Source organism: Dendropsophus ebraccatus, chromosome 7, assembly GCF_027789765.1.
Source record: "Dendropsophus ebraccatus isolate aDenEbr1 chromosome 7, aDenEbr1.pat, whole genome shotgun sequence".
NCBI lineage: Eukaryota > Metazoa > Chordata > Amphibia > Anura > Hylidae > Dendropsophus > Dendropsophus ebraccatus.
The window spans coordinates 110186594-110213389 of NC_091460.1; the positions used below are offsets into that span (position 1 = coordinate 110186594).

The 26796-nt window shown below is 39.0% G+C and overlaps 1 protein-coding gene across 1 annotated transcript; it reads right to left on the minus strand.

Moving 5' to 3' along the window:
• Positions 1-743: 743 nt before the first annotated feature.
• LPL (lipoprotein lipase) lies at positions 744-25576 on the minus strand. The gene is made up of 10 exons (XM_069978140.1): positions 25316-25576; positions 14759-14937; positions 11908-12087; positions 10585-10696; positions 10222-10464; positions 9604-9846; positions 8901-9021; positions 7085-7267; positions 5691-5798; positions 744-3508 (listed from the first exon to the last, which is right to left on the minus strand). Coding segments are annotated over exons 1-10 (1464 nt in total). The 5' UTR covers positions 25410-25576; the 3' UTR covers positions 744-3507.
• Positions 25577-26796: the final 1220 nt, after the last annotated feature.

Sequence of the window (26796 nt, forward strand, 5' to 3'; positions counted from 1 at the left end):
ATCAGCCGCTCAGCCGCGATTGGCTGAGCACAGTTATGCTCAGCCAATCGCGGCTGAGCTTCGGATGATGCTGCAGAGGGCGGCCGGCACTCGGGAAGATCCGCCGGCCTCCCGAAGAAGACGTCACTGCTGAGGATCGGAGACCGTGGTCGGCACGTGACAGGTAATGTATAGCGCACCACACTTCCGGGTACACGGGTGGGGGTGGTGGGACACGGGGAAGGGGGCCATTCACAGACATAACATAACTTACGAAGTTGTATAACTTTGTAATGTGTGTTATTCTGTGAATAATTTTTTATCGCCGGACAACCCCTTTAATATGTGAGTCCGAATAATTGAAAAAGCAATAAAAAATGCACTATAGTGTTAAAGCAACCTATAGGCTGGAATTACACATGGCAGTTTTTTTTTTGTTTGTTTTTTTTGCGAAACCGCCACTGCAGTTTTTGTGCCAAAGCCAGAAGTGGATCCAAATGGGCTGGAAAATATAAAGGGAGGACTTGTACTTCTCTTTCCTTTTCTATACTCCTCTGGTTTCTGCAAACTGCAGTGGCAATTTTTCAAAAAGCTGCCTTGTGTAATTCTAGCCATAAATAGTTTTTTTGTAATCTAATGGGGGACACAATATGTAAAATAAAAAGGATATCTAGTGAAGACATTTTTTTTTTCTTTGCTTCCGTAATAATTGATATTATAACAACATAAAAAAGACACACCGTTTTTTCACACTAATATAATCTTTTATTTTTGTAAACATACAATGATTGCTGCATGTTATCAAAGTAAATCATTCAATATATTCAGAGAAACGATATTTACAATGAGAGTAAAAAATGTTGAAAAGTCCTAACATATATACAAAATATAATTTACATTTTACATACACAGTGAATAAATAGTGTGTAATATGTTTGTTACGTAACAGTCTTTAAAATCCTCGAGTGGTGCTGTAGCCCCGTGACTATTTTTGCTCTCTTTTAGAAATAGGTAAAGCTTTAGTTAGACGTCTAGTTCTATAAAGAATCTCTTTACATATATATATTTTTTTATTTACTGTTTATATTTTAATAGCCGGAACATGTCTTGTTTTTATATAGCAACAGCTTAGATGTTAGGACACTGGAAGTATGGTTTTCTTTCATCGTGGGTAATTGACAAACAATTATGAATTTATTTCTACATAATTTTGCAGGGAGTTAATTGCAAAGGACATTTAGAAATATAATTCTCAATTCACTATTGTGTTTCTATCAAAAAGATATATCGATAAAATACAATTTCTTGGATTTTAAAACCTAAGATACAGTACATGGGAAGTGCTTGGGAAATTGTATTTTACTATTTGTACTAATTCTGCCTTATTTATATACATAGATACTTGCAGAATTCTGCGGATTTTTTTATACAGAAGGGTTAAAAAGTTGAAGCTCCTAGCTAAAAATTCCATAATAAGGCCTGTATCATATAGCTCGTTAACTAAGCCTATTACATGGCTCGATAATCGTTTAACAAGGGCTGCATGGACATCGTTAGCGATGTCCGTGCAGCCCTTGCCTAAACTGTTGTACAGTAATGTAGGTAATGTACAGTTTATTCAATTGTTAGCCATCGGCCGTGCATCAATACGTCAAGGATTTTAGGTCCGGACCTAAAGCCACGATCACCTGATGATCGTTGTCACTGGCTGATCGCTGTCTTTATTACACTAAGCGATTATCATCCGAATCAGCCTGATGTGGATTATTGTATAATAGGGCCCTTAGGTCCCATAGGTGTAATGGCAGATTATATATGCCTATAGCTGTCCCAGAGTTTGTCTCCACTTTGACCTAAATGTTCCTAAACATCTGAGCCCTTACAATGCACTGCTCTCTAGGAGCAGGAAACCATTAGGACTTGGCTGTAGACATGAATAGTGGTCTTAAAGGTAAATGTAAGTCAGTAGAAGATACACAGAATGAAGTCATTATCAAATCAGGACTTTAGTTTTCAAATACTTTCACTAGAAATCATAAAAGTATATATATATATGTATTAGAGTTGATCGAGCACTTAAATACTTGAGTGCTCGTTACTCGAGATGAGCGTTTTTCAACACTTGAGTGCTGGACTGTAACAAGTCCCATTGGAAACCATGGGGGACTCAAGTATTTAACCAGCTGCCCCCACTTGGCAGAGCGGAGGGTACCTGGCTAATCTAAAGTGACAGTCTGGCAAGCCTGGGGGCCAGACTGGGCTCTGTTGGGGGGGGGGGTAAAATTATACTTAGCGCTATGGTATTTACTATCACCTTCAGTGGTGTCCCGCCTCAGCCACTGGTGGGCTGGCTTATGGGCCAAGCACTCGAGCAGTACAAAGTATTTGGTTGAGCATCAAGCTTAATCGAACACCATGCTTGACCGAGCGTACTCACTCATCTCTTAGGGTTTGCAAATATATTTATCATTTAGTAGACACAAAACTAACAGTATATGCTGTCATCGTTACAACTGCTTATATCCGACCGATAACCGATGGCAGCGAGAGGTATCTCCTATGAACCAACTGAATAAAAACTGTCGGAATCTCTTGTCGTTCTACATATACGGATATATTTTATAGATATTTTTTAATCAACGTATTGGTTAATACAATAAAAAGGAGATGTTAATCATTTATAGACGTTCTACAACAACTGATTTTAGAGAGTTGGGAATTTTCGGAATGTTTAATAATAAAGTTATCGTTACTTTTCATCTTTTTTTTCTAACGTTCTGCAATAAATATGTAACAACATGATCCGAAATATTTCAAGCACCTACCTATTCTATAGACTAATATAGTTGCTATTGTAACAGCAATATAGAAGAGCTATGTTCTGATGTTTGTACACTTTATGTCAAGCATACATTTGTGCTTGGAGGAACCAATCATGTTTTGGAGTTATGTTTTTTTTTCCGGGCATTTCAAAAACTTTCCACATAAACAAACATATGCGTATGGCACATAATCCTTGATCTTTGGCGCTGACTAAGTAGAGGTAAGATGTTTCTCAACTATAGAGATGCTAGCTGTTTAGCCCACTGTGTGTACTTGAGCACAGTGCTTGAGTGGGCATCACATTTATAGATCTCTTTAAATACAGATATGGCTTTCAAGTCATTTCAAGTGTGTAGCCTGGACTCTAGTGCATTAAGAGTATGAAGGACGCATACATTGTATGGTAATACTTTTGGCTGTAAAGAATATTTTTCACCAGAACAAATGATGACGACAAACATACACCTTGGAATGGGTGGGTGATGACCATGAGTTGGTATTTGTGGTACAGTCCTTGGTCCTGTTATTGCTCTATGAAGAAACAGTTTATTCTTGACTGTGTAGCATTGCCTAACATGAAATATCCTTGGAATTCCATTACAGATGGGTAGAAAGGGTCTGAATAGTAACAAATGCCACTTGAAGGTTCTTCACAGCATCAATATAATTGGACAAGATGTTTAAAGTGCGAAATTCGTTGTCCCATCTGAAACAGAAATAACATTGCCTATTATATAAGTGGGAGATGATTTGGCTTTGCGCTCATGAATTATACAATTTTTTTTTTTTCTATACAATGTTCAATGATAAATACAATACAGAAGTGGAGATGTGTGTCTGGGCCATCATCAAAAACAACATGTCTAAGGTTTTATGCAAATGTTCCGTATATACTGTGTGGACAGTATGCCATGGAACGGATTATCAAAACTCCCGGCATCATGATTTCTTATTATGCTGGGAGCTTCAAAACTGTTTCAATATTTGTGTTACTGCACTGACACAGTTTTGCGGCTATGTCAGTACAGCAGTGTGAAGATTTAAACTGTTTTGGAGCTCCTGGCATTATAATAGTACATGATGCTTGGAGTTCCGATAATTCGTTCCATGACACACCGTCCATACAGTATAACGTGCGCATGAAGCCTAACTGTCTATCTAACAGGTCTAACACACAGCAGAATTGTTGCAGACAAAATTCTTCTAAATGTGGTTGTTTTGGTGGTAATCACACGGATTTCTGAGAGCTCTATTCAAATGAGGATGACTACTGTGTAAGCTTACTATAGCCATGAGAAATCTGTACATAGAGTCTGTGGACCACCATTGTCCTAAGATCCTACCAAAATTGTCAGATCAGTCTAGAAATATCTAATGCCACCTTTATACTATTGATAACACAGGAACAATAACGATATAATAAGCGTTGTCTTATGTAGGCTAGGTAATCCTAAGGACTACTAATTTGGGTTCACATACTGTAGTGTATCTTTGTTTTTGTGGCTTAATTGTGTTATAAATGATAGAGAAACAACATCACAAATACTGCATGGACATCACAGCCCTTCTAAAATGTAGGTAATAGGATATTCCTCTCAAATGTATCTATTCATATGTTACTGCCCATGGTGAGACTAACAATTCCTTCCATACTTGTTATTATGCATTCAGTCTCCTTCCCCCATTTCTCAGCTGCTGCTTTCTGCTGAAGACAAACAAATCTGTGTCTGAGCTGTTCTCTCCGTCTCTACTCTTAACCTTTCTCCTCTCCCCTCCCTTCCAAGATGGCTGATGTAAACAATCCCTGCCAGGCTTTATCTGCAACTTTGTAAAGTTAGCATTATAAAGTTACAGACACTGTTTACATGTGTCATCTCGGAAGGGAGGGGAGAGGAGAGGAGAGAAGAGGGAAAGTAAAGCTCACACAGATTTTTTTTGTTTTCAGCAGAAAGCACCAGCTCAGAACTCGGAGAAGGAGACTGAATAGATAATAAGTAAGGAACTAATTTTAGTCTCACCATGGGCAGCAACATATCAAAAATTACACATTAACACATTAAGGCTTTGTTCACACAATTAATTTTTTTGGCAGTTTTATGGGCCGTTTAGAATATATTTGTCCCATTTTGGGGTGAATATATGGCCGTATTCTACAAATTTGAGATAGCTATCCGTGTAAATAAACGGGCATCCAGATGAGAGACCCCTACATTCGCTGAATCAAATGGCCGGCATTGCTAAGCTGAGCGCTGTGCCTGTTTATTTGTAATGGTCAGGGCTTTGTTCTGTCATTGGTGACAGTGACAGTGACAGTGACAGACTCGGCAGACCAGGTGGCCTTTTTCTGCTGACAATCGTCTATGTTTCTAAATAGTGATGAATAGAAATGAACAGACATAACGCTCATGTGAGCACTACTGCTTGTTTGTTTTAGGAATCAATGAGGGTCTCGAACCCGATCTCCCCCACTAAGCAAAACTTCTGAGATCTCACTATGACTTGTCAGAATGTTTTTAAAGAGACACATATCCTAAGTGGATGGAATGAATGAGAGCTCCTACTTGTAAGCACCTCTGATGTAGCAATGAGGACCCCCCTTTATAATATCCTCATATGGTATATGGGCAGGGGTTATCCTGATTGAATCGCTTAAGCCTTATTGCCCAAAACATAACTGAGCTCAGCCTAATATAATAAACCATTGTAGAAACATTAAGGTTGCATTGTTATCAGTTACTATAGACAACAAAGGTCGTTCGTTTTTTGTTGGACAACGTAGCTATTTGATGCCCATTGTTCCTTTTGGTTAAAAATGAAATATACTTTTAAAAATGAACATAGTACATTCTATCAATGTTAAAATTCAACTAACAAAAATCTACTCATACCAGTCTCCTCTTTTTTTGTTGGAGTGCTCATTACATCTCACAAATACCACAGATCCCTTCCCTCGTGTAATAGTTGCACGGTCTCCATTTTGAGGACAAAATATTAGCCTGAAATATAAAAACATATGGTCATTTCTGTTGAATTACCTTATTTTTTACATAAATTAGATTTACAGCTCTGGGTTGTTCTATGATGAGTGCAACTCGAGTGTGCTGGATACCGGTGGCTGAAGAAGTTGGATGCAGCCCTAGTGAGTCCTGGAAACCATGGATACAGCCATAGGCTGGGTTTACACTACATAAAAACACGGCCGTATTTTATAACAACGGCTGTATTTGCACAAACAATGGCCGTTATTTACGTAGTGTGAACATAGGCATAGGCCATAAGTTGTATGCATGTTTTTCAGGATTCCCCAAGGCTGAATCCAATCTTCTCAGCCACTGGTATTGAAATGGCGAGCTGGAGTCGCCCTCATCTCAAAATCACATATTATAGTGAAATCACTGCTGCCTTGACTTTTGACTGGGAACGATAAAGCACCAATTAATTTGCTATAGTGATATCTCTATGAGAAAACCACACAAAATTGCACTGGAAAGTGGCCTTCTTAGAGGGTAGTTTTCACAAACAAAATGGCTGCAATGTATAATGTATAGTAGACTAAAAATCTGTCACCCGAAATCTGGTCTGGATAAGGGGGTAGTCTTTTCAAAAACTTTTATTGCAATTTAGTAGCAAGGCATTAAATATGAAATTGCAATTAAAAAGGAACCAGTCACATCCATCATAGTGTTCATCTCCCCAGTAACTTATAGCTGCCATACACCGGGCTCTAACTCTATAGGCATTTTAAATAAAAACACAATTCAATCCCCACTCCCGACACCCGGTAAGTAGTCATGGGGGCGGAGCTGCAGAGGCATATAGTGAAACCCTTCCGGCTACTCATACTTAACTGGCACTCTGAGTGTTGGGAACGTAATGCATCAAGTTCAGCTTTCATGGTGTCAATCAAGCGTGAGGACCTGGGAGAAGGGCGGCTACACATTGCTGTGGCTTTGCTTTCTACTTACTAGGTGTTCATAGCATATATTAAAATGTTATTTTGAAAATCGAAACACTGTGTCGGGCAGCTATAAGGACCTGGGCGGGGGGGGGGGGGGGGATTGCTGGCAACACCAAGGACATGAACAGTTTCCTTTAAGGAGTGAAGTGGATCCCCTCTAATCAGAAACCTTCATGCTCTGACCTAGTCGGTCCGTGCTGCCCCAGTGATCAATGCTTGTTGACCAAGGTGAGAAATAGAAAAGTCTTCTCCAATAATGTTTTTTGAATTGGTTTTCATACACTCCTGGAAAATAATGTTAAGCTGTCTAACTGTACGACTTACTTCTTTTGCAGCTCTCCTGATTTTATCCGGATTTTCTGGACATCAAATGCATATGTTTTGAACCAGTTTGACCAACTTAAATATGACTCATTCTCCCATCTAATCTTCAGCATTAGCAGTTCTCCTACGTCAAGTTCCGTGTAGATCAAGTATGAGTAGGTCTTGTTGGTAGACATCTCCGCTCTGAAACAGAATATAATACTGTGGTTAAAAAGGAAAAAAAATTCTATTACCCGGCTAATTATACGGGCTAATATTATACAAGCATCACATTTTATGGTAAGAGACATTGTAAAAGAAAATATTTCAAAAATTTAAGGGAAAAGAAAAATCACTTATATCTTTCGGAAACTGCACCAAACATGTGGTACTCTGGCTCTGGTTACATTCAACTGACTAAGGCTATGTTCACACAGCGTAAAAGTACATCTGTTGTTGCAATCGGCAACAACGGCCGTACTTTGTAAGAAAAGTCACGCTGCGGGTGCATTCACACCTACAGGATCTGCAGCAGATCTGCTGCAGATTTGATGCTGTGTTCAGTTATTTAAATGAAATCTGCTGCAGAAAATCAGCTGCAGATCCTGTAGGTGTGAACGCACCATGCATGTTCTTCTACGGGATCCCGGCCGGAGAGTATACACACAGTATACGCTCCGGCCGGGATTCCAAGTGGCACCACAAACAACTGACATGTCAGATTTCTGCGGGCCACTATGACCATAACCATGTCAGTGCACACTATGGAGCGAGCGGCTCCGGCCGCTTGCTTTATAGTGTGCTATGGGGAGTTCTGATGTGGGCGCGCGATGATGCACCCACATCAGAACGCTACGGCCATAAAGATCATCCGGGATGATCTTTGCAGAGACCGGCCGGGTCATGGAGCGGTACTACAAAACGCCGTCTGAACATGGCCTAAGCCTGTAAAACAAGGGGCTTTGTTTTAAAAGAAACCAGCCATGTTTTACTAATTCCATATAACCACTTTAAAAAAACATAAGATTCTAAACATCGGTGTCTGTCCATGACGGGAACTGTAGAGAGCAGTAGCAAATCCCCATAGAAAATCTCTCCTGCTCTCCAGACTAGAAAGAATACACAAGTATAAGCAAGTTAGATACAGTACTTCTAACTTCTAGCCACTTATAACAGTGTCTACTAGGAACTCACTACATACAGTATTGTAAAGAAGTCCCTTATCACACCTTTAAGAACCTCTGCTCTAATGAAGAGTTGTATGGGGTGGCAGTGAAGCCTTATTGTCTGTCCATTTGTATATCCATTGGATTTGTTTCATGGGTGCTTAGGACGCAAATCCATGTCCTTGTTTATAAGGAAATTGCTAGTAGCTATATACCCCAGTAGTCACCCTCATTTGAACAGGACCTGAGCTGCAGTTATACATCACCATTCCTACACAGTGAATGAAAAAAAACTCTGCTAGTTAGGGCACCAAACAACTGATCAGCGCAGGTGCCAAGTATTACCACCCCATCGATCAGTCCAATTTGCCCGAAACACCGCTTTTAAAGGGATTATCTAAACTGTTGTAAAAGAAAACAACAGTGTATATATCCTCTGTGATATTGGCTGATAACAGATAACAGTTTGCTGTGTATGTCTGGCAAGGTCAGGACCTTTAGATAAACCTTTTTCAGGCAACCACTCTACCTAAGTGGGGTCAAACTGTTGAGGCTTTCGGACCTATAGAGGACGGAGAGGCAAACAAGCGGACATTCCCTTGTATAATATAGATTACAAACTCTCCCTGCCCTACTAACTATATACTGTAACAATGGTAGACAATACTTACAGTGTGAGAGGTCGATTTTCACTTTCTCCCTTTGTTCCATACAATGAAACCACGAAAGGCTGGTTAGTTACAGTGAAGTTCCTGTTTGCAAAGAAGTGCACCTTCACTTGGTAGTGGAATACTATAAAATAATAAAAGGAAGGAACCAACATAAGAATTATGTTGCACTGATCTCTAATTCTAAGCTTAAAGGGGTTGTTCACCCCCCCAAAAAAATATTTCAAATTATCTGGTGCCAGAGATTTGTAATTTACTTTTATTTAAAAAAATATAAAGCCTTTCAATACTTATCAGCTGCTGGATGTCCTGCAGGAAGTGATGTATTCTCCCAGTCTGACACAGTGCTCTCTGCTGCCCCCTCTGTTTATGTCAGGAACTGTCTACAGCAGTAGGAAATTCCCATAGAAAGCCTTCCCGGCTCTCTAGACTGGAAATAATATCATTTCCTGCAGCAGCTCATAAGTACTGGAAGAAATTTTTAATGGAATTAAATTACACATCTCTGGCACGTTTGGCACTAGTTGATTTGAAAGAAATATTTTTTGTCTGAACAACCCTTTAATAAGCTTTTCTAGGAACGAGTGAAGCTTTTCAAGATATTGTGGAAACTTGGCATGGATTCTAGGCAAATTGCTAGGTTTCGCTTACATATTATCATGACATTATATTGGTAAATTTGTATTGTGATATCTTATACTGTTACCTTTAAATGGCATCTGAGTATTTGTCTTCAAGAACATTTTTACACTTCTTTTTCCTCGGACCTTGTTGACTTTGTAGCCTAAAGTATTGCAGCGGTTCTTGCGGCAGCTTAGGCAAAGTCCTCTATCGAAAGCCTCCTTCGAATTGCAGCGATAGGCCATGCTTGGCTTCTCTTCATGGAGGAGAGAGTCAATGAAGAGGTGAATGGAACGTTCATGGGAGCACTTCACGATCTGATCCATGTCTTAAAAAAAAAACAACAACGCACAAATGTTAATTTAAATGGGTAGTAAGGTTCATCCTCTGGAACCAGTACCATCGAAGGTGTACACTATTGAAATGACGGACATTGTATTGGACGGCAGTCATTTAAGGTCGAACGTCAAACAACGGGTGTTATTCAAGCAACAGGCATTGTTTTAAAAAAATTTACGTTAAATGAAGACTGTCCAATAAAAACAGATGTCATTTCAACAGTATGTGAACGGTTATGCTGTATATATTTTTAATGAAAGTGCAGTATACGCAACAAAAATGATAACGCAGTCAAAATCACCACCCTTATAAAATGTAAGAAAATAATTAAAAGTAAAAAAAAAAAAAATTGTTCATATTTTACCTATAATTCCACGAATTCCATTTTCTGCTATAAGCCGTATGGTATCTCCGATGCTGCATCCTGGTTGAAAGCTTCCTCCATTAGGATAGATGTCAATATGACCCACTGGCCTCTGAATACCAATGCTGCGGTCGGGGGTTCCTACACTGTAGGTGTGCACAACATCCACAAACTCTGCATCATCAGGTGACAAAGTGACTGATGTTCCTGCATATTCAAAGCTGGGACCGGCTGGATCCAAACCTGCATGGAAACACAAGAGGAGTTAAACTTATCAACTATCAATGTATAGATAAATATAGGACACTGACGGATAATTTTTTTTCTGTTACTCTGTTCCCCAAATCTCACTAAATGTCTCACCTGTTATCCTGTTGACTTTGTTGGTTGTCAAACTACCAGCAACACCTGCTGCATGTGCACCAAGACTGTATCCCAGAATATGAATGCTATCCATAGGATAATGGAAAGTCTCCTATTGGAAAAATAAAGTACAGATAGTAAATGTTGAATATTGATAACAACTACAGGAATAGGCTATACTCACACACTGTTGGCATGATGGCCGTTTTTATTAGACGGATGACAACAGTGAATAATCACCGTTGTTTGTTGTTAAATGGAATCTGTCACTAGGTTTATGCTGCATAAACTAGTGACAGAAAAGCTGAACAGAGTGGTGTATACATCATTCTGTTCAGCCGTTCTCCTAATATGCAGGAGAATGGGATTAATTCCACACCCCTCCCCCCGCCCTCCAGCTGCTGATTGACAGTTGCTGCCTATAAACAGCATGGATAGATAACTGTCAATCAGCAGCTGTTGGGCGGAGATTTCTGCTTCTCATGAATATTGAGGACTACTGGGCTCACGCACATAATGGAGAGGACTACGTATTGTCCATGTTATTCCGAAAGATATCTCTGGATTAGCTGCACAGAACAATGTACTGTAAGTGATACATCATTCTGTTCAGCTTCGCTGTCACTAGTTTATGCTACCCTGAGATAGAAGAGCATAAACCTACTCACAAAGTCTATATAAATGGTGTCTGTCCAATGAAAACGGCGAATGTAAGCATAGTTATAAAGCTGTTCCTTCTGAGTCTATAGTAAACCTACAGTAATACAGTTTTATAACTATAACATTTCAACTGTGACATCTTAAAGGAATAGTCCAGCGAAAATTTTTATTAAAGTATTGTATTGCCCCCAAAAAGTTGTACAAATCACCAATATAAACTGTTTAAAAATGTTTAAAAAGAGCACTTACTACTGCATCAAGGCTTCACTTCCTGGATAATATGGTGATATCACGACCTGACTCCCAGAGCTATGTGGGCTGTGGCTGCTGGAGAGGATGATGGCATCATGCTCTCCAGCAGCCACAGCCCGCACCATTTTATCCAGGAAGTGACATCACCATTTTATCCAGGAAGTGACATCACCATGTTATCCAGGAAGTGAAGCCTTAATGTAGTAGTAAGTGCAGGGAAAAAAATCACTTTATGTGCATTTCCCGTAATAGGTGTATATTGGGGATTTGTATAACTTTTCAGGGGCAATACAATACTTTAATAAAAAATTTCTCCGGACTTCTCCTTCAAGCCATATGTATTATCCACCATTCCAAGCTTCTCCTAAACCAGGAATAGCATTTATGTTACATAAAGTTTTCTTTACTTACGTCCATCCAGTCTATGAAACTTGCCACATCCTGTCCCACCAGTTGTGTGTACCCGGCGGACACTGGGTAGTGCTGTTGTGCTCGCTGCAGCCAGTCTACAACTATCACATTGGAGTGCGGCTCTCTTTTATATAATGCATCCACCAATTTGGGAACCCAACTTTCATACATGCCAGTCACCTATATAATAAAGAATAGCAAACATTATTACCATGTACATGTCAGTGTCTGGGATGATTATAATAGACTGTTCACACTATTATACCATGTATCTAAAGGCCATATTCCATCGGCCGTATTCGGCCGTTACTTGTTTACCAAATGCAATTTAAAAGTCGTTTTCTCTTGAAAATTAGTGTAAATTACATGCCTTCTGCTCGGTAACCCTTTCTAGTCTCTAGCAGACCTCGCCCATCCATGCATTACAGATCACTGCCCTGGCTTTTACCTAAAATGGGCTGTCTTTTAAGCAATGTATTACAAATATTTTATTGCACATGTACATGTACGTTGTGTCTTTTCTTGTTAACATTTTACTATCGTTGTCTACGTGATAAGTTGTAAGCTTTTTTTTCTATCACTTTTAATCTGATATCTTTGTACTGATACGTATCCATTTACATATGTTTAGTGTTTTATTATACTATAGCTGTATTCATTAAGCTGCAAGCCAGTGATAAGATAACAAAGCCTAAAGGCACTGTTACACAGGCTGATAGTAAGGAGCAAGCGAGCGCCAACCTGTCAGATCAGAGCTCGCTTGCTCCTCGTTCCCCGCTCCCTGCCAACGCTATTACATGACCCGACAGCGAGCAAGTACCTCCGGGACCTCCTGGAGGGGCACCCTGGACAATCTTCAGATTGTCCAGGGAGCCAATAGGCTATACCGGTGGTCTGCTGCTGCTGTCGTCCCTATTACAAAGAGTGATGGCCAGCAGACTGGCCAGCGGAACCTGTGCATAGGAAGTACATCTGCAAATAGGAAAACCCCCTTTGATTTGTCAAAGTGGTTTTGTAGCAATAGCTGTCACTACTATGGCTGGTAATGCCTTCCGTGTAAGGCTGGGGTCACACTGCGTCTTTGTAGTCCGTATAATATATAGTTTTATGGGGGGGGGGGGGGGTGGAATCAACCATATGCACCCGTTTGGATCTGTTTTTTCATTGACTTCCATTATAAAAAAAAAAAAAAAAAAAAAAAAGAGGCTTAAACATAAAAGATCACACTGGGTCTCATCCCTGAGACCTGCTGTGATTGTTAGTTATGGCTCAGGGAAGCATGTGGCCATGAGCTTAGAGATATTTCACTGAAAGATAGCTTTTCAAATAAATGCTCCCCATGATGAGAAAATTCTTACCTTTCCGTACTCCCCCAGTGTCCTTCTACAGCATCTTCTGGTCCCGACTGAGACCATACCACCTTCATTTCTCGGACGGACTTCTCTGAGGTTGGCCTTGTTTTGGCCAGTGATTGGCTGAGGGGCTGTCACCCCCAGATGAGTCCGTCTTGGAAGTGGAGGCGGGATCATCTCAGTCGAGACCCGAAGAGGACGCAGAGGGAGTGTGGAAAGGTAGAATAGGCTTCTTGTTATTTTCTCACCATGTAACTCCACAGCAGACCACCCATTCTGAATGCTATTAATGAGATAGGATGGTCAGCCAGGGAATCAAGTAGAGATCTGCTGCAATCCCAACGTTTTATGTGTTTGAATGACATACAAGATATTAAAAAGTACTGTTTTGTATAAGAAAAATGAATAGTGATTGATTGTGGAGGACAACAAGAGTGTATGGACATCTACAGTGGCATTAAACAACCTTATTCCACGGGACGATTATCGTTTGCATAATTGTTAATGATAAACAATACAAACGACTGCTATTGCGAAAGACCTGAAATCGTTACCCATTTACATGAACGATAATCTTTACTTATGATCGTTCATATGGTCATCTTGTCGTTGCTATTGCGTTCACCACTACTGCGAACGACGTCTTATTCAATGCGTACGATTTGCGAACGAGCAACGGTAAAAATAGGTCCAGGTCCTATTAAACGATCAACGATTTCTCGTTCAGTCGTTAATAGTTAACTGTTATTCAACCGAACGATTATCGTTTGGATTCGAACGACTTAACAATAATTTTAACGATAATCGTCCCATGGAATAGGGCCCTTAGGCTTTGTTCACACAGGCAGTTTTAATGCAGAACTTACATTATTATGGCATAGCCAGCAGGTGGCCAGCCTTAAATAAGCTGGTCTCCTTGAATTTTCTTATCTATGTTATCTAAACGACTATACTTACACCATAAAGTAATTGCAACATCTCGGCATGTATGTCAGAGACCTTGATGTAAAAAAAAAAGCCTTTAAAATGATCATGCGGGTGGAAGGGACCAATAGACGGGGCTCAGAATGAAGGCTGGGTCTACACTACATTCGCACATTTTGTGCACATGAGCCTTTTCCCCTTATGTAAGCTGAAATTGTGCTCTTGAGGGTAATTTTACTTGTAGATTATAGATTAATGGAAAGCGCAGACACACTGTGAACCTAATGACCCCAGTTATCATACCTATGCTGTAATATGTTGTATAGCATGTGGTCCATGGGGCATATTACAGGTACTTTGCTTGTGTAGATTTGGTTTAGTGAATTCGGCCAGGGGGAAGGGGGCAGGGCCTAATAAACGTCCCACGCAGATTCAATCTGATCAAAGCTTTGGATGTGTCTCTACAAAATGTTAAACATTTTCAGTATAGCAGTCAATGTAAATTCTGGCTACAGCTCAAGTGTTCTCAGTCTGTACATTAGATGAAACATGTGACAAGCTGGATGTGCACTTACCGTCCAGCCATGGATTACTACAAAGGTTTTGCTTGTGTGATTGAAGTGACAGCTCCCCACAGTCTGCTCCTGGCCCGGTATGAGATAACATGTGTCCTCGTCTGGTTCTTCTGGAGTTCGAAGGGAAAATTTGCTCTCGATGTCATTAAAATCGGTTTTCTTCCAGACAGAATTGACTGCTGTGAAAGAACCAGATGTGCGAACATGAACGTTATATAGGACCATGCAGTTTATCGGTGTAATTCTTATCTAGATAGATATCACTCTCATATCCTATTTTAAAGCTGCCTGTAAATGTATAAGCTTCTGTAATCTGACAATGTCACGGTGTCTTTATGCAATGTGATAACTTAGTAGGTTTACCTTCAGCCCTATGGAAAACCACAGCTAATACATTGCCACCCTAGGAAGTCATCCAACTACTGCAGCTGCGGGGAGTCAAATGCCGAAGAACGCTGCCAAACCCAAATAGTTTGCCCTCTCCAGCTATTTGCTTGCTATGTTTGACTATATTCCACATTTCCAGAAGATTATTAGTAGAATCAAGTACAATAAAAGTGTAAAAAACCCATACTATATCATAGCAAATACTGTAAATATCACTTTATGGACATCCACTCTCCAAAGAAGCAAAGAACCAAAGGCAATGTTTCTAAAGAAAGGTCTCCTGTACATATGCCATATGGAATTCATGAAAAAATATTTATATATAATATAAAATTATAATATAATTAAAAATATTACTACAGAGATAATTTTTATAGTCGCGTGGAGGGAAAAACAGATGCATTTGTGTTCACCCATTTTGATCGGTTTTTCCATTGACTTCCATTATAAAAAAAAAGAATGAAAAGACGTGTACGTTAATGTGTACGTTAAAGAAAAAAAGGATGCGTTTTGATCTGTTTTTGTTTATAATGGGAGTCAATGGAACAACGGATCAAAACGGATGCACTCATTATCTATCTTTTTTTTTGCAAAATTGGCTTAAAGAAAAACATAGTGTGAACCCAGCCTTACAAATGTTGCAATTTTTCGTGTGAGCCAAAATTGATCAGGAGGCTGTGCCTCTTAACAAATCTGCTGCATAGGGACTTACAACCAGCATGTGAAACATCAGTCTCAATAAACGTTATATAAATTATATGTGTGTAGTAGAAATATTCTGAATGTCATGAACTAACACATCGGTTTATACTATGTATGTGTATATTTCCTCTAAACCTATTTATTAGCTGGTATTTCAGAATGAAAGCCTGTAGTCACAGTTCCACCCTAGCTGTAAATGTCTTGCATATTGCAGATGAGTTAATATTTCACCCAGTGTATAGGAAATCTCTGATGTGGTAATATAGATGTAAGAAGTGAAATGCCAGCAGTTGAGTGCAATGTAAAACAGCAGCTGTATAGATTAGCTGTCTGCTCCATGAATGTGGCCGCACTGACAATGTACAGGTGGCTCCCACTACTTTAGATACTTTTGACAGGACATCCTGGGTAATTACCCTACTGGGTTTTGTTGGGAAAAGTCGAGACCTTTTAACACAGAGATTCTTTGTTTACCGTCTGACATTTTCACCCACAAGAACACTTATGGCATTAATTGTAGCTGTTGGGTCCCAATGCAAACTCTATGAGCGGCCCCCCCACCTGGCGTGTGCTCCACTACTGGTGTTATTCTATGTAGCGGAGCAATCTTTCTATGTCAGTCACCGAGGCTGAGGTGCAACTATTATGGCTGGGTTCACACTTTTTTTTTTCATCTGTTTTTGCAAAAAACAGATGCATTTGAGTGCATCCGTTTTTTCCATTGACTTTCATTATAAAAAAAAAATGGATCAAAGCGCATCCAGTCGACCACATTTTTGTGTACGTTTAAAAGATGGATGTGTTTTGAGCCATCTTTTTATGGTGGAAGTCAATGGAAAAATGGATCAAAACGGATGCACATAAATGCATCAGTTTTTCAAATTTTTATTTTTTTCAAAAATGGATGGAAAAAAAGGGAGTGTGAAACCAGCTTTACAGAAAAATTGCAAGGAACCAAACATAGTACAATTGCTGTATAGTGTATATTAGGTTCACATATATCTATGAACCATTGGTAATCTCTTGACCCTTGTGAACTTCTATTACCTAACTCACAGCACACATCCAGGGCATACAGGGAGTGCATGTACTGTACATGGAGCCTTTATCATGTAACCTCTATCATGCTGATCTGTTTGGAGCATTCAAGGATATCCCGAACACAGGACCACTGTAGGATTAAAGGGGTACTTAGGTGGAAAAAAAAGTTTTGTTTTTTTTAAATTAACTGGTTACAAAAAGAAATTACTTCTGTTTAAAAATCTACAGTCTTCTAGTATGTATTAGCTGCTGTGTGTCCTGCAGGAAGTGGTGTATTCTTTCCAGCCTGACACAGTGCTCTCTGCTGCCACCTCTGTCCATGTCAGGAACTGTACAGAGCAGTAGAAAATCCCCATAGAAAACCTCTCCTGCTCTGGACAGTTCCTGACATGGACAGATGTGGCAGCAGAGAGCACTGTGTCAGACTGTAAAGAATATACCACTTCCTGCAGTACATACAGCAGCTGATAACTACTGGAAGACTAAGACATTTTTAAATAGAAGTAAATTACAAATCTATATAACTTTTTGACACTAGTTGATTTGAAAACCTGTTTTTCACCAGAGTACCCGGCTGCATGCTTACAGGTAGTAATTTGTGACGTGTAAAGGAAAAGAAGACCACTACATGGGAGGTAGAATTAGTCCTTAAAGGGTTAGCTGCTTAGAACTACACATTTTACTCAATAGTGATATCTCTGTAGCCATAAAGCACTTCACACACTTCAGATAAGCCTGTATCTTATGTACAGAACGGTTAATATTAAAGCGTCTCTCCATGTATAGTGAAGTATCATGAGGAAACCTCGTGTTTAAGTTAAAAAAAAAAGTCATTTGCGTTGTTATATCAGCTTGTGGATGATGAGCAGTATGGCCTCTATTGCAGCTTTTCTAGCTTTCTTGGAGTCCTGCGTGGAAGTTTTAATAGCAGCCGTTTTGTCACCCAGCTTTCCTACAATCAGATAGAACTAATAAATTCCAGAATAAAAATTTTGCCACCAAAAGACAACAACTCTCTATTTAGGCCGATTATTTAGACGCTACCATGCCTACTGTGGATTAGCAGACCCATAGATCCTTATGATGTTTAGGGTCAGTAGACAAGGTCATACATACAGTAGGCACTGACCATGGGACTGCTATGGGACCTTGGGAGGAAAAAGGAGCCCAGGCCACATTGGTCCCATTCATCTTTCTTCTGGTGGGAAACTGTACAGGACTCCTCTCGCGAGGAACTGCATTGCCAACAAATAAAAAGGTTGGGAGTGTTAAGTTATGGGTCATGAAAAGCAAGAGGAAATAAACACCAGCCCATTCTGTCCTGGGGGCACAAACAGACACCATAACAGGAGGCCCATTTAAAACTTTTCTATAAGGGCCCCTTTTCATCTATGTATGCTGGTGTCATGAACCCCATACCAGGGCTGAGACTAGTGGCTGTAATATGGCAGCAAAAATGCCAGAATATTTGGCCTGAATAATGAGCTGAATACCCCCATAGTACTAATATTAACAGACAGTTGAATACTGATGAGACCTCAGAGCTCTTGAAGATTTTTTTTTTAAATGTAATATTTTAATGTAAATTAATTAGTATGAGGACTGGATTATAATTCCTGGGTTTGCCCCTAGTTTTACAAGTAAAAGAGATTGTCACATAGAGGGTCCCGAAAACTCAGTTTCTGTGGCTAAAGTCTATTGGTGACACAACATCACTATTTTAGACATAGGGCTGAATTTTAACTGATGCTTTGGGAAAAAAAAAAAAATAATAAATCAACAGGTTTGTGATTACAAGCAGTTTTACAATATACTTGCTTTATTTTTTTTTATTTTTTTTTTTCTACCACATATGACCACGGGGTGCCCCCTCTCTTGGGCTGGGCTTGCTCGCATTGTATGGTCAGCTCTCCTGTCGCATAGCACCAAAACCTCTGTAACCACACATTCACATTATACTGACTGAATTGTTGCATAGCAAAGAGCATTGTCTTCTGATAAGCATTATAAGCATGAATATCTGTTAATAGAATTAGAAAAAGTTAACAACAGTTCATACGTTTAAAAACATAAAAGAAATGAAGAAAGTATATAGCAAAACTGCTAGCGATCACAACCCCTGTTGATTTCTTTAAAAAAAAAAATGACAAGTACGCTTTAAGGCATTGTAGCGAGTAATAAATCCCATGAAATATGATGTGATTTGTCTCATGTGACTTTAATTTTCTGCTTTGGAAATTTCTAGCAGCCATGGGAAAATAATAAAAGGGCAAACGCTCATAACGTTCCGACACTACGACTCTACTAGGAGCTACAATATTAGTTTGTTGTCGTTACTAAAAGAAAGCAACAAGAAAGGAAGAATGTGTAACCATAGACTCCCGCAGCCATACAACTAGCAGGAAATAGCTGTAAGTTTTCAGAAAGGGATAATGTGGTTTATGGTAGTTGGTAGATGCAAAGCCACATGCCTCACTCGTTTTCACAGTTTTTACATTCCTTTCTTCCGTTTTTATCTGAAAATATGCGTAGTTTCGGAGTAAGACTGGCTCATGGAGATAAACTACATTGAACTTGGCAGAGCTATGTCCCCCGAGGCTCGCTTTCCAAGAACTGCTCGCTGTTCTGTTGTACAATGGAACGGTTCCGTTAATCAAATGCTGTTGACATTGGCACGTGAACACTGTGAGAACACACCTTGTGCCACGATATTATGTAAAACCATGAACACATCATCCTAGAAATCAAGAAAACCAGCCTATAATATAGGAGAGCAGCTGACTGCTAGAACTCAGCATGGAAAAGTGTCATGAAACTGCCGTCTCCCTGGTAATATATAGCCTCTAATGTGAGGATCATTAGAACTCCATATGACCTCTGACCCCTCGCTCTCCACTTCTACTAAATGAAAGTATCCTTGATAATTACCGGAAAACCACAGGCTATAAAGTTTATAAGGTGTGAACTTGTTTCTCTATCATGAGGCTGTCAATGCAAGATGAAGGAATGCATGAATAACATCTGTAGTGTGATCGAATAAGCCTGATACTGGGAAACTAGTATGGAATGTGCTACATAGGCAAAATCCTATAGATCACTTACAGGGAAAGATCAAAGCTAGCCCTGATCACATATGATAAAAAATCTCTACTCTGGATATGTCCTTAAAGAGGTATTCCAGCAAAAATGTTTTGTTTTTTTTTCTTTTAAATCAACTGGTGTCAGAAAGTTATAAAAGTTTGTAAATTACTCTTCTAGTACTTATCAGCTGCTGTATGTACTGCAGGAAGTGGTGTATTTTTTCCAGTCTGACACAGTGCTCTTTGCTGCCACCTCTGTCCATGTCAGGAAGTGTCCAGAGCAGTAGCAAATCCCCATAGAAAACCTCTCTGGCTCTGGATAGTTCCTGACATGGACAGAGGTGGCAGCAGAGAGCACTGTGTCAGACTGGAAAGAATACACTATTTCCTGCAGGGCACACAGCAGCTGATAAGTACTGGAAGACTGGCGAGTTTTAAATAGAAATAAATTACAAATCTATATAATTTTCTGACACTAGTTGATTTTATTTTATTTTTTTTTTTTTGCTGGAATACCCCTTTAAGGACATATCTAGGGTAGAGATTTTCTGGAGTCCCCCTTGAAACCTCATTTACATAAATTATTGTCTTATATTTTCCTGTTTCCTTATAGTGGGGTGGACTATCACAAATAATAACTCAGGTTATTAGGGTTCACAACGATCAGATACATCAAACAGATCTAGTTCCAGCGAGTGTTGTATGTTCGAATGTGTGCGTTTCCTATGTTAATATTTGAATTGATAGATAAGTAGTTGACAAAGCCGAATTCCCGTCGCTAAAGACGTCAAATAACCTCAGAATGGCAAAGAGATGAAGATCTTACCTTCACAATTCCTAGATATCTCTTTTATTACCTAAGATTTATCTCACTGAATAAACCATCTGTGTAGTATCCATAATGATGGCGCGCACCTATGACCACCATCATTTTGGCAGTGTGTGAACGTAGTCTAAAAATCCTTCTTTATTCCCTGTTCATCAGAATCACCTAAGACAGAGATGGATTTTTATTTTTTAAACCAACATGAGCGCTGGAAGAGGTTTGTCCATATTGGAGGGAATCTGCTGATCCACGGTGTGCTGGATTTGGAGTTATAGGGGAAGATTTATCAAACTAGTGTAAAATAGCAATGGCTCAGTTGCCCCTAGCAACCAATCAGATTCCACCTTTCATTTTCCAAACAATCTGTGTGGAAAGAAAAGTGGAATCTGATTGGTTGCTAGGGGCAACTGAGCCAGTGCTACTTTACACCATTTCCCCCATAGTTCCCATAGAGGCCGTTGAGGATCAGCAGCTGATGATATTGGGCTCCTAATTGGTGCCACTTTATTCTAATGAATCCCTGGCGAGTGTAAATAAACGTGGAGTACTCCTTAGCGTTTATAAATATTTGCCTTGTAGAAATGCTTTAACTACCGCCGCCTGATTAGTTGTCATGTTTTATTCATCACTCACATTACCACAGCGTTTTGCTACAGGATATTTCTTCTGCAGCTGCAGCCAAATACAGTAGATTATTTTATTTCTCAGGCTTTATGCCAGGGCTACATGATGACTTTGGTCTCATACAAGTCATGCAAACAGAATATGTGTAGCTGGCTGTTACATTGGAGTGGTGGGACTAGCTTAGGGTTTGTTTTTTGCTCAAAGTTGCCCATTACACATTAAGGCCACGTTCACACAATGTATTTATTCTCTAACTAACAGCCGTTGTAGCAGGATGGCAACAACAGCCGCTAGTTAGTAAAAAATCATACAACATTGTTTTCTATTGATTCCCTTCTGGAGTTTATAAACACAGTATACATTCCGCCTGGGATTCCATGTGGCCGCACTCAAAACTGACATGTTAATTTGGTACGGCCACTATTCACTGAATAGCTGCCGCACAAAATTGACAGTGCAGACAATGTAAAGTGCGTCTTCGGACGCACTTTACATTGTCTGCAATGGTTAATTGGAATGCAGGCACACTCACCCGAATGTGCCCGCATTCTAATTCAAAAGACATTAAGCTCATCCGGCCAGGACTGCAGTATCGGCCGGGTTGAACTTCACAGACAGCGGCTGTTCTGAGTCACACAACGGCCGTTGTTTTGCTATGTGTGAACATGGCCTTAAGGTTATATGCCATTGAAAAAAATTGTTTTCAAATCAACTGGTATCAGAAAGTTATACAGATTTGTAAATTACTTTTATGTAAAAATTTGCCAGTCTTCCAGTACTTATCAGCTGCTGTATGTACTGAAGAAAGTGTTGTATTCTTTCAAGTCTGACACAGTGCTCTCTGCTTCCATCTCTGTCCGTGACAGGAACTGTCCAGAGCAGTAGCAAATCCCGATAGAAAACCCCTCTTGCTCTGGACAGTTTGCAGCAGTGAGCACTGTGTCAGACTAAAAAAAGTAGACTACTTCCTGCAGGACATACAGCATCTGATAAGTACTGGAAGACTTGAGATTTTTAAATAGAAGTAATTTATAAATCTGTATAACATTCTAACACCACTTGACTTGCAAAAGAAGCACATTCTCTGGAGTACCCTTTTAAAAAATGTTTTTTTTTTTAAATTACAGACATGTTGACACGATACTAGGGTGTCATGTGTGACCTGCAATGAAAAGTTGGGTAGGCTGGGTTATTTTGCGAGTGTCCCTTTGCAGTTCTATTAGATGGAATGTTGCAATGCCATCACATTTGCTATCAGTACTCGCTATGTTGCAATGCTGCATTGCAATCTTCATGTCTGACAGCTAAGCTCACCGCCAGCCCCAGCCTGTCATGGATTCCATTTATGACATACAGCGTTCTGCAGGGTTTCGCCATGCTGTCTAGTTTTTATAAAAAGAATAGTGCTACATGGAATTCTAGACATCAAATCTAATAAAATCTACAGCAGATGTGAACAAAACCAAATACAGTGGCTGTAAAGTGACTTTAGCTACTGTAACGCAATACACTATCTCCCTTCTGACAGCCGTTCACCTATATTACAGTAGACGACAAGTGAAATATTTGCCAATGGATCATTCCTAGAAACAGATATGGGTTGCAAAAGCATGAATGTGACCGACTTGTCACAGATATGAATAGGCTGTAGAAAAGGGAACAGTTGCAAATATGACAATAGCTGCCGAGAGCGGCGAGGATAGGAGATTCTTAGACTAGCCCACTCATGCCGTCCTCAGAGAACCAATCAGACGCTCAGTAGAGGGGGTGTGTGGCCGGGTGGAGTCACAATGACCTTGTATTGGGTTAAAAGCATTGAAAGACTGAGCTTGAGAAAGGTAACCATCGGTCAAATGCTTTTTTTTCCGTCTGTCATTCAAACAGCCGTCCCTCCTGATCTCCTGTTGTGTTTACCATTTCCTCCATGAGGGGGATTATCATGGGAATCAGTGGGATTAGTCCGTACCCAATGAAACAAAATGCTTGTTTTTCTGCTCTTTAGAATCATTTAGGGTTTTTTTTTGAACAAACTGAACTTACAACTTTACTACAGCTTTCCTTAAAGGGGTTAGAAATATTTCTTGGCGTCAATACTTTTATATGGATTGTAAACTCTATGTTCGCACATAGTGTTAATTAGCGTTATTTTACTGTGAATTGCGCAAAGTCATGTTGATTAAATGCTATGTGTGAACCTAGCCTAGTGGTGCGTTTATCAGACAGGTTTTTGAAGCCAAAGCCAGGAATGGATTTGAAAAGAGGAGAAATCTCAGTCTTTCCTTTATGACCTGTTCTCTGTTTATAGTCTGTTCCTGGCTTTGGCTTCAAAGATCTGTCGGATAAATCTCTCTGTGTAAACGCTATGTGAGTATGTTCACACACGGAGTTTCATTGCGTTAACGCAATGAAGGACGGCCGGACGGCAATCAAATGATGAATTACTGTAATGAAATGATCAATTATTGCAATTAATTGATGCATTCACATTGCGTTACTGCCAGTGTGAACACAGCCTAATAGCAAGGTCACCTCTCTTATTGTACATTGTCTCATTTATTTAATAATATTTTTCATTGACAGTATAAATATTCTGCAAATAAATATAATAATAATAATAATAATAAATATTATCTTCAGTAAACTTAAAAATAGTGAATATAAAAAAAAGATGATTTAATAAACACAGGTATACGGCTATGTTCCCACATATATAGTATAAAGGGGGCCGCCTTATTAAATAGACAGCTGCTACTAATGATCATTATCAGTGGCCGTCTATTTAACGAGATCGCCACCTTTATCCAATATGTTCATAAATTGGGAACATAGCATATTGCTGTCATTTGCAGATGCCCCTGGAATAGAAGTTTAATGTGTAAAGCTGTGTTCACACTGTGATTTTCATTGCATTGATAGGCTATATTTACACTTAGTATTTCCATCAAACTTTTTTCAGTATTTATTTTTTTTAACCAAAATCAGGAGTGAAACTGACAGAGGAAAATTATAAGGAAAGATTTGCGCAGATTCTGTGTTTTCAACCCTCTACTGTGTGAACATAGCCTTAATATGCATTTTTTTTGTTTTGATTAGGGAACTCATTGAAAGACATGGGAGGTCACCAACCAAAACAGAAAATGCATGGTAGAAAAAAAAATTAGTAACATTATCAAATGTTACAAATGTAAGGTACACTTTTTGTATGGATGGTGAAGATGGCATTGGGGTAAGTACGCAGGTGGCAGATTTGTTGCAGAAACTTCTGAAGCAGAAAAATATATTTCTTACGGGTAGCTTGACACACACCACATGGCAGCGGATTTTCTGCTCAGATTAGATCTAAATAACTGGGCACAGCATTGAATCTGCACCATCAAATCTGCTGCAGACCTGCTGCAGATCCTGTACGTGTGAATGCAAGCCCCATCCAGAGGACTGAGACACTTGCAGAAACCTAATCTACAAATCTGCCAAGTGTGACTATAGCAGGACAATAAACTTTCTTCAAGTCATAAATGAATGAGTTTGCATAAAGATCACAGTATCTTAAGATACACTCAGCAAAGACTGCTGAGCGCTTTCTCTCTATGAGCTCCATATGTTGGCAGGAGTGTGCCAAGAATTCTGGCACATTACTTACAAATAGCAATGCAATGCAGTCACTTGTACTGCCAGTACAGAGACATAAAGTATATACAGCTGTAGAGCAGCGTACACACACAAACTTCTTACATTTACTCAGAAGCAAAATATTTATACAGTTATAACCATAAATTATATATCATCGATAAGGATTTTACCTGGACAAATTAAAAAAGAGTACTATAAATTACTGTATATTATTGTAATTTCTAATCCACACAGCAAAAAGTGAATGGTATAAGATGACATACTCACTTGTAGTAGGCAACTCAGTAGTGGCTAAGACTTTGTAGCAAGCTAACATGCAGTGCATCCATATAAGCAGGGCAGGGACTTCTCCACTTCTCATGGTTTTTATAACCTTTGCCTAAAAATAGAATAATACCCGTATTCTTTCTCAGTGCCCAGGTCTATGCAGGCTTTTAATTCAACTTTGATTAATGTTTTCAGTAACTACAGTGCACTGAATGGAGAGAATCTTTTCACTGGCAGGAGGAGTCCTGAAATGCTATTGGCAGCCTGGAGTCTCCTTATGTTGTGAGAGTTATGCAAATCAGCACCATCCCACCAGAAGGAGGAGGTTCTCTGGGTTACTTCAAACTTTCTAAGGAACTTTAAATAACTGGGACATGAAATCTTACTGGAGGGTGGAGATTCATTATTACAGAAAATATTGCGCAGTATATTGTCTGGCATATTATATATATGTATATATAATTTATTACAATGCAGTTTACATACACACACATATATATATATATATATATATATATATATATATATATATATATATATTTTCTTAGTACATTCAATGGCACTCCAAAAGATAAGATACAAAATTGATTTTGATTGCTGATTTTTTTGATTTTGATTTTGATTTTGATTGCTCCTTGATTGCTGTGCTGTTAAACCTTTTTGGACACTGGAATAAAACACCAATTTTGTATCTTATCTTTTGGAGTGCCATTGAATGTACTAAGAATATACAAGGAAGTCCGTGGTTGAGACTACAATAGGCACCCGTCTACACTGTTTTCTAGTGCTGCTGAACTACTTACACACATATATATATATATATATATATATATATATATATATATTCATTACAACACACACACACATATATATATATATATATATATATATATATATATACACATTTTACTTGTAGATTGTAAGCCCTTGCAGACAGGGTCCTATGGGCTGATGTCTGTGAGCAAGGCCGCATGCGTCCGAAACGCGTCGAAGTGTGTTGCACGTTGGTGTGTATTGTTCTGTGTTTTAAAGAATTCCAATAAAGCGCACGTACTGATTTTACTGAACAAGCTGGATAATTTTTCCTTTTTCTTGGAGGGTCCTCCATCCCCATGTACCAGTCTGCCACTTACCTAATTATATTGCACAGTATATTGTCAGGCATAATATATATATATATATATATATATATATATATATACATATGTGTGTATATATATATATATATATATATATTATATATATATATATTTTTATATATTTATATATATATATATATATATATATATATATTTATTACAATGCAGTTTCCACAACACAAATACATAGATATCTATCTATCTATATATATATATATATATATATATCTGTATATATACAATATATATAATTTTTTTCCTTAAATACGTTTTACTTGTAGATTGTAAGCCCTTGCAGACAGGGTCCTCCATCCCCATGTACCAGTCTGCCACTTACCTTAT

Bases quoted from the DNA above. Each gene is read 5' to 3' on its own strand.
- LPL (XM_069978140.1), bottom strand. From the start codon at position 25,409: ATGAGAAGTGGAGAAGTCCCTGCCCTGCTTATATGGATGCACTGCATG. The intron at 12,088-14,758 runs GTAAGTGCACAT...TTTATTATATAG, and splicing joins TAGTAATCCATGGCTGGACG to GTGACTGGCATGTATGAAAG. The intron at 7,268-8,900 runs GTAAGTATTGTC...ATTCTGTTTCAG, and splicing joins GAAAATCGACCTCTCACACT to AGCGGAGATGTCTACCAACA.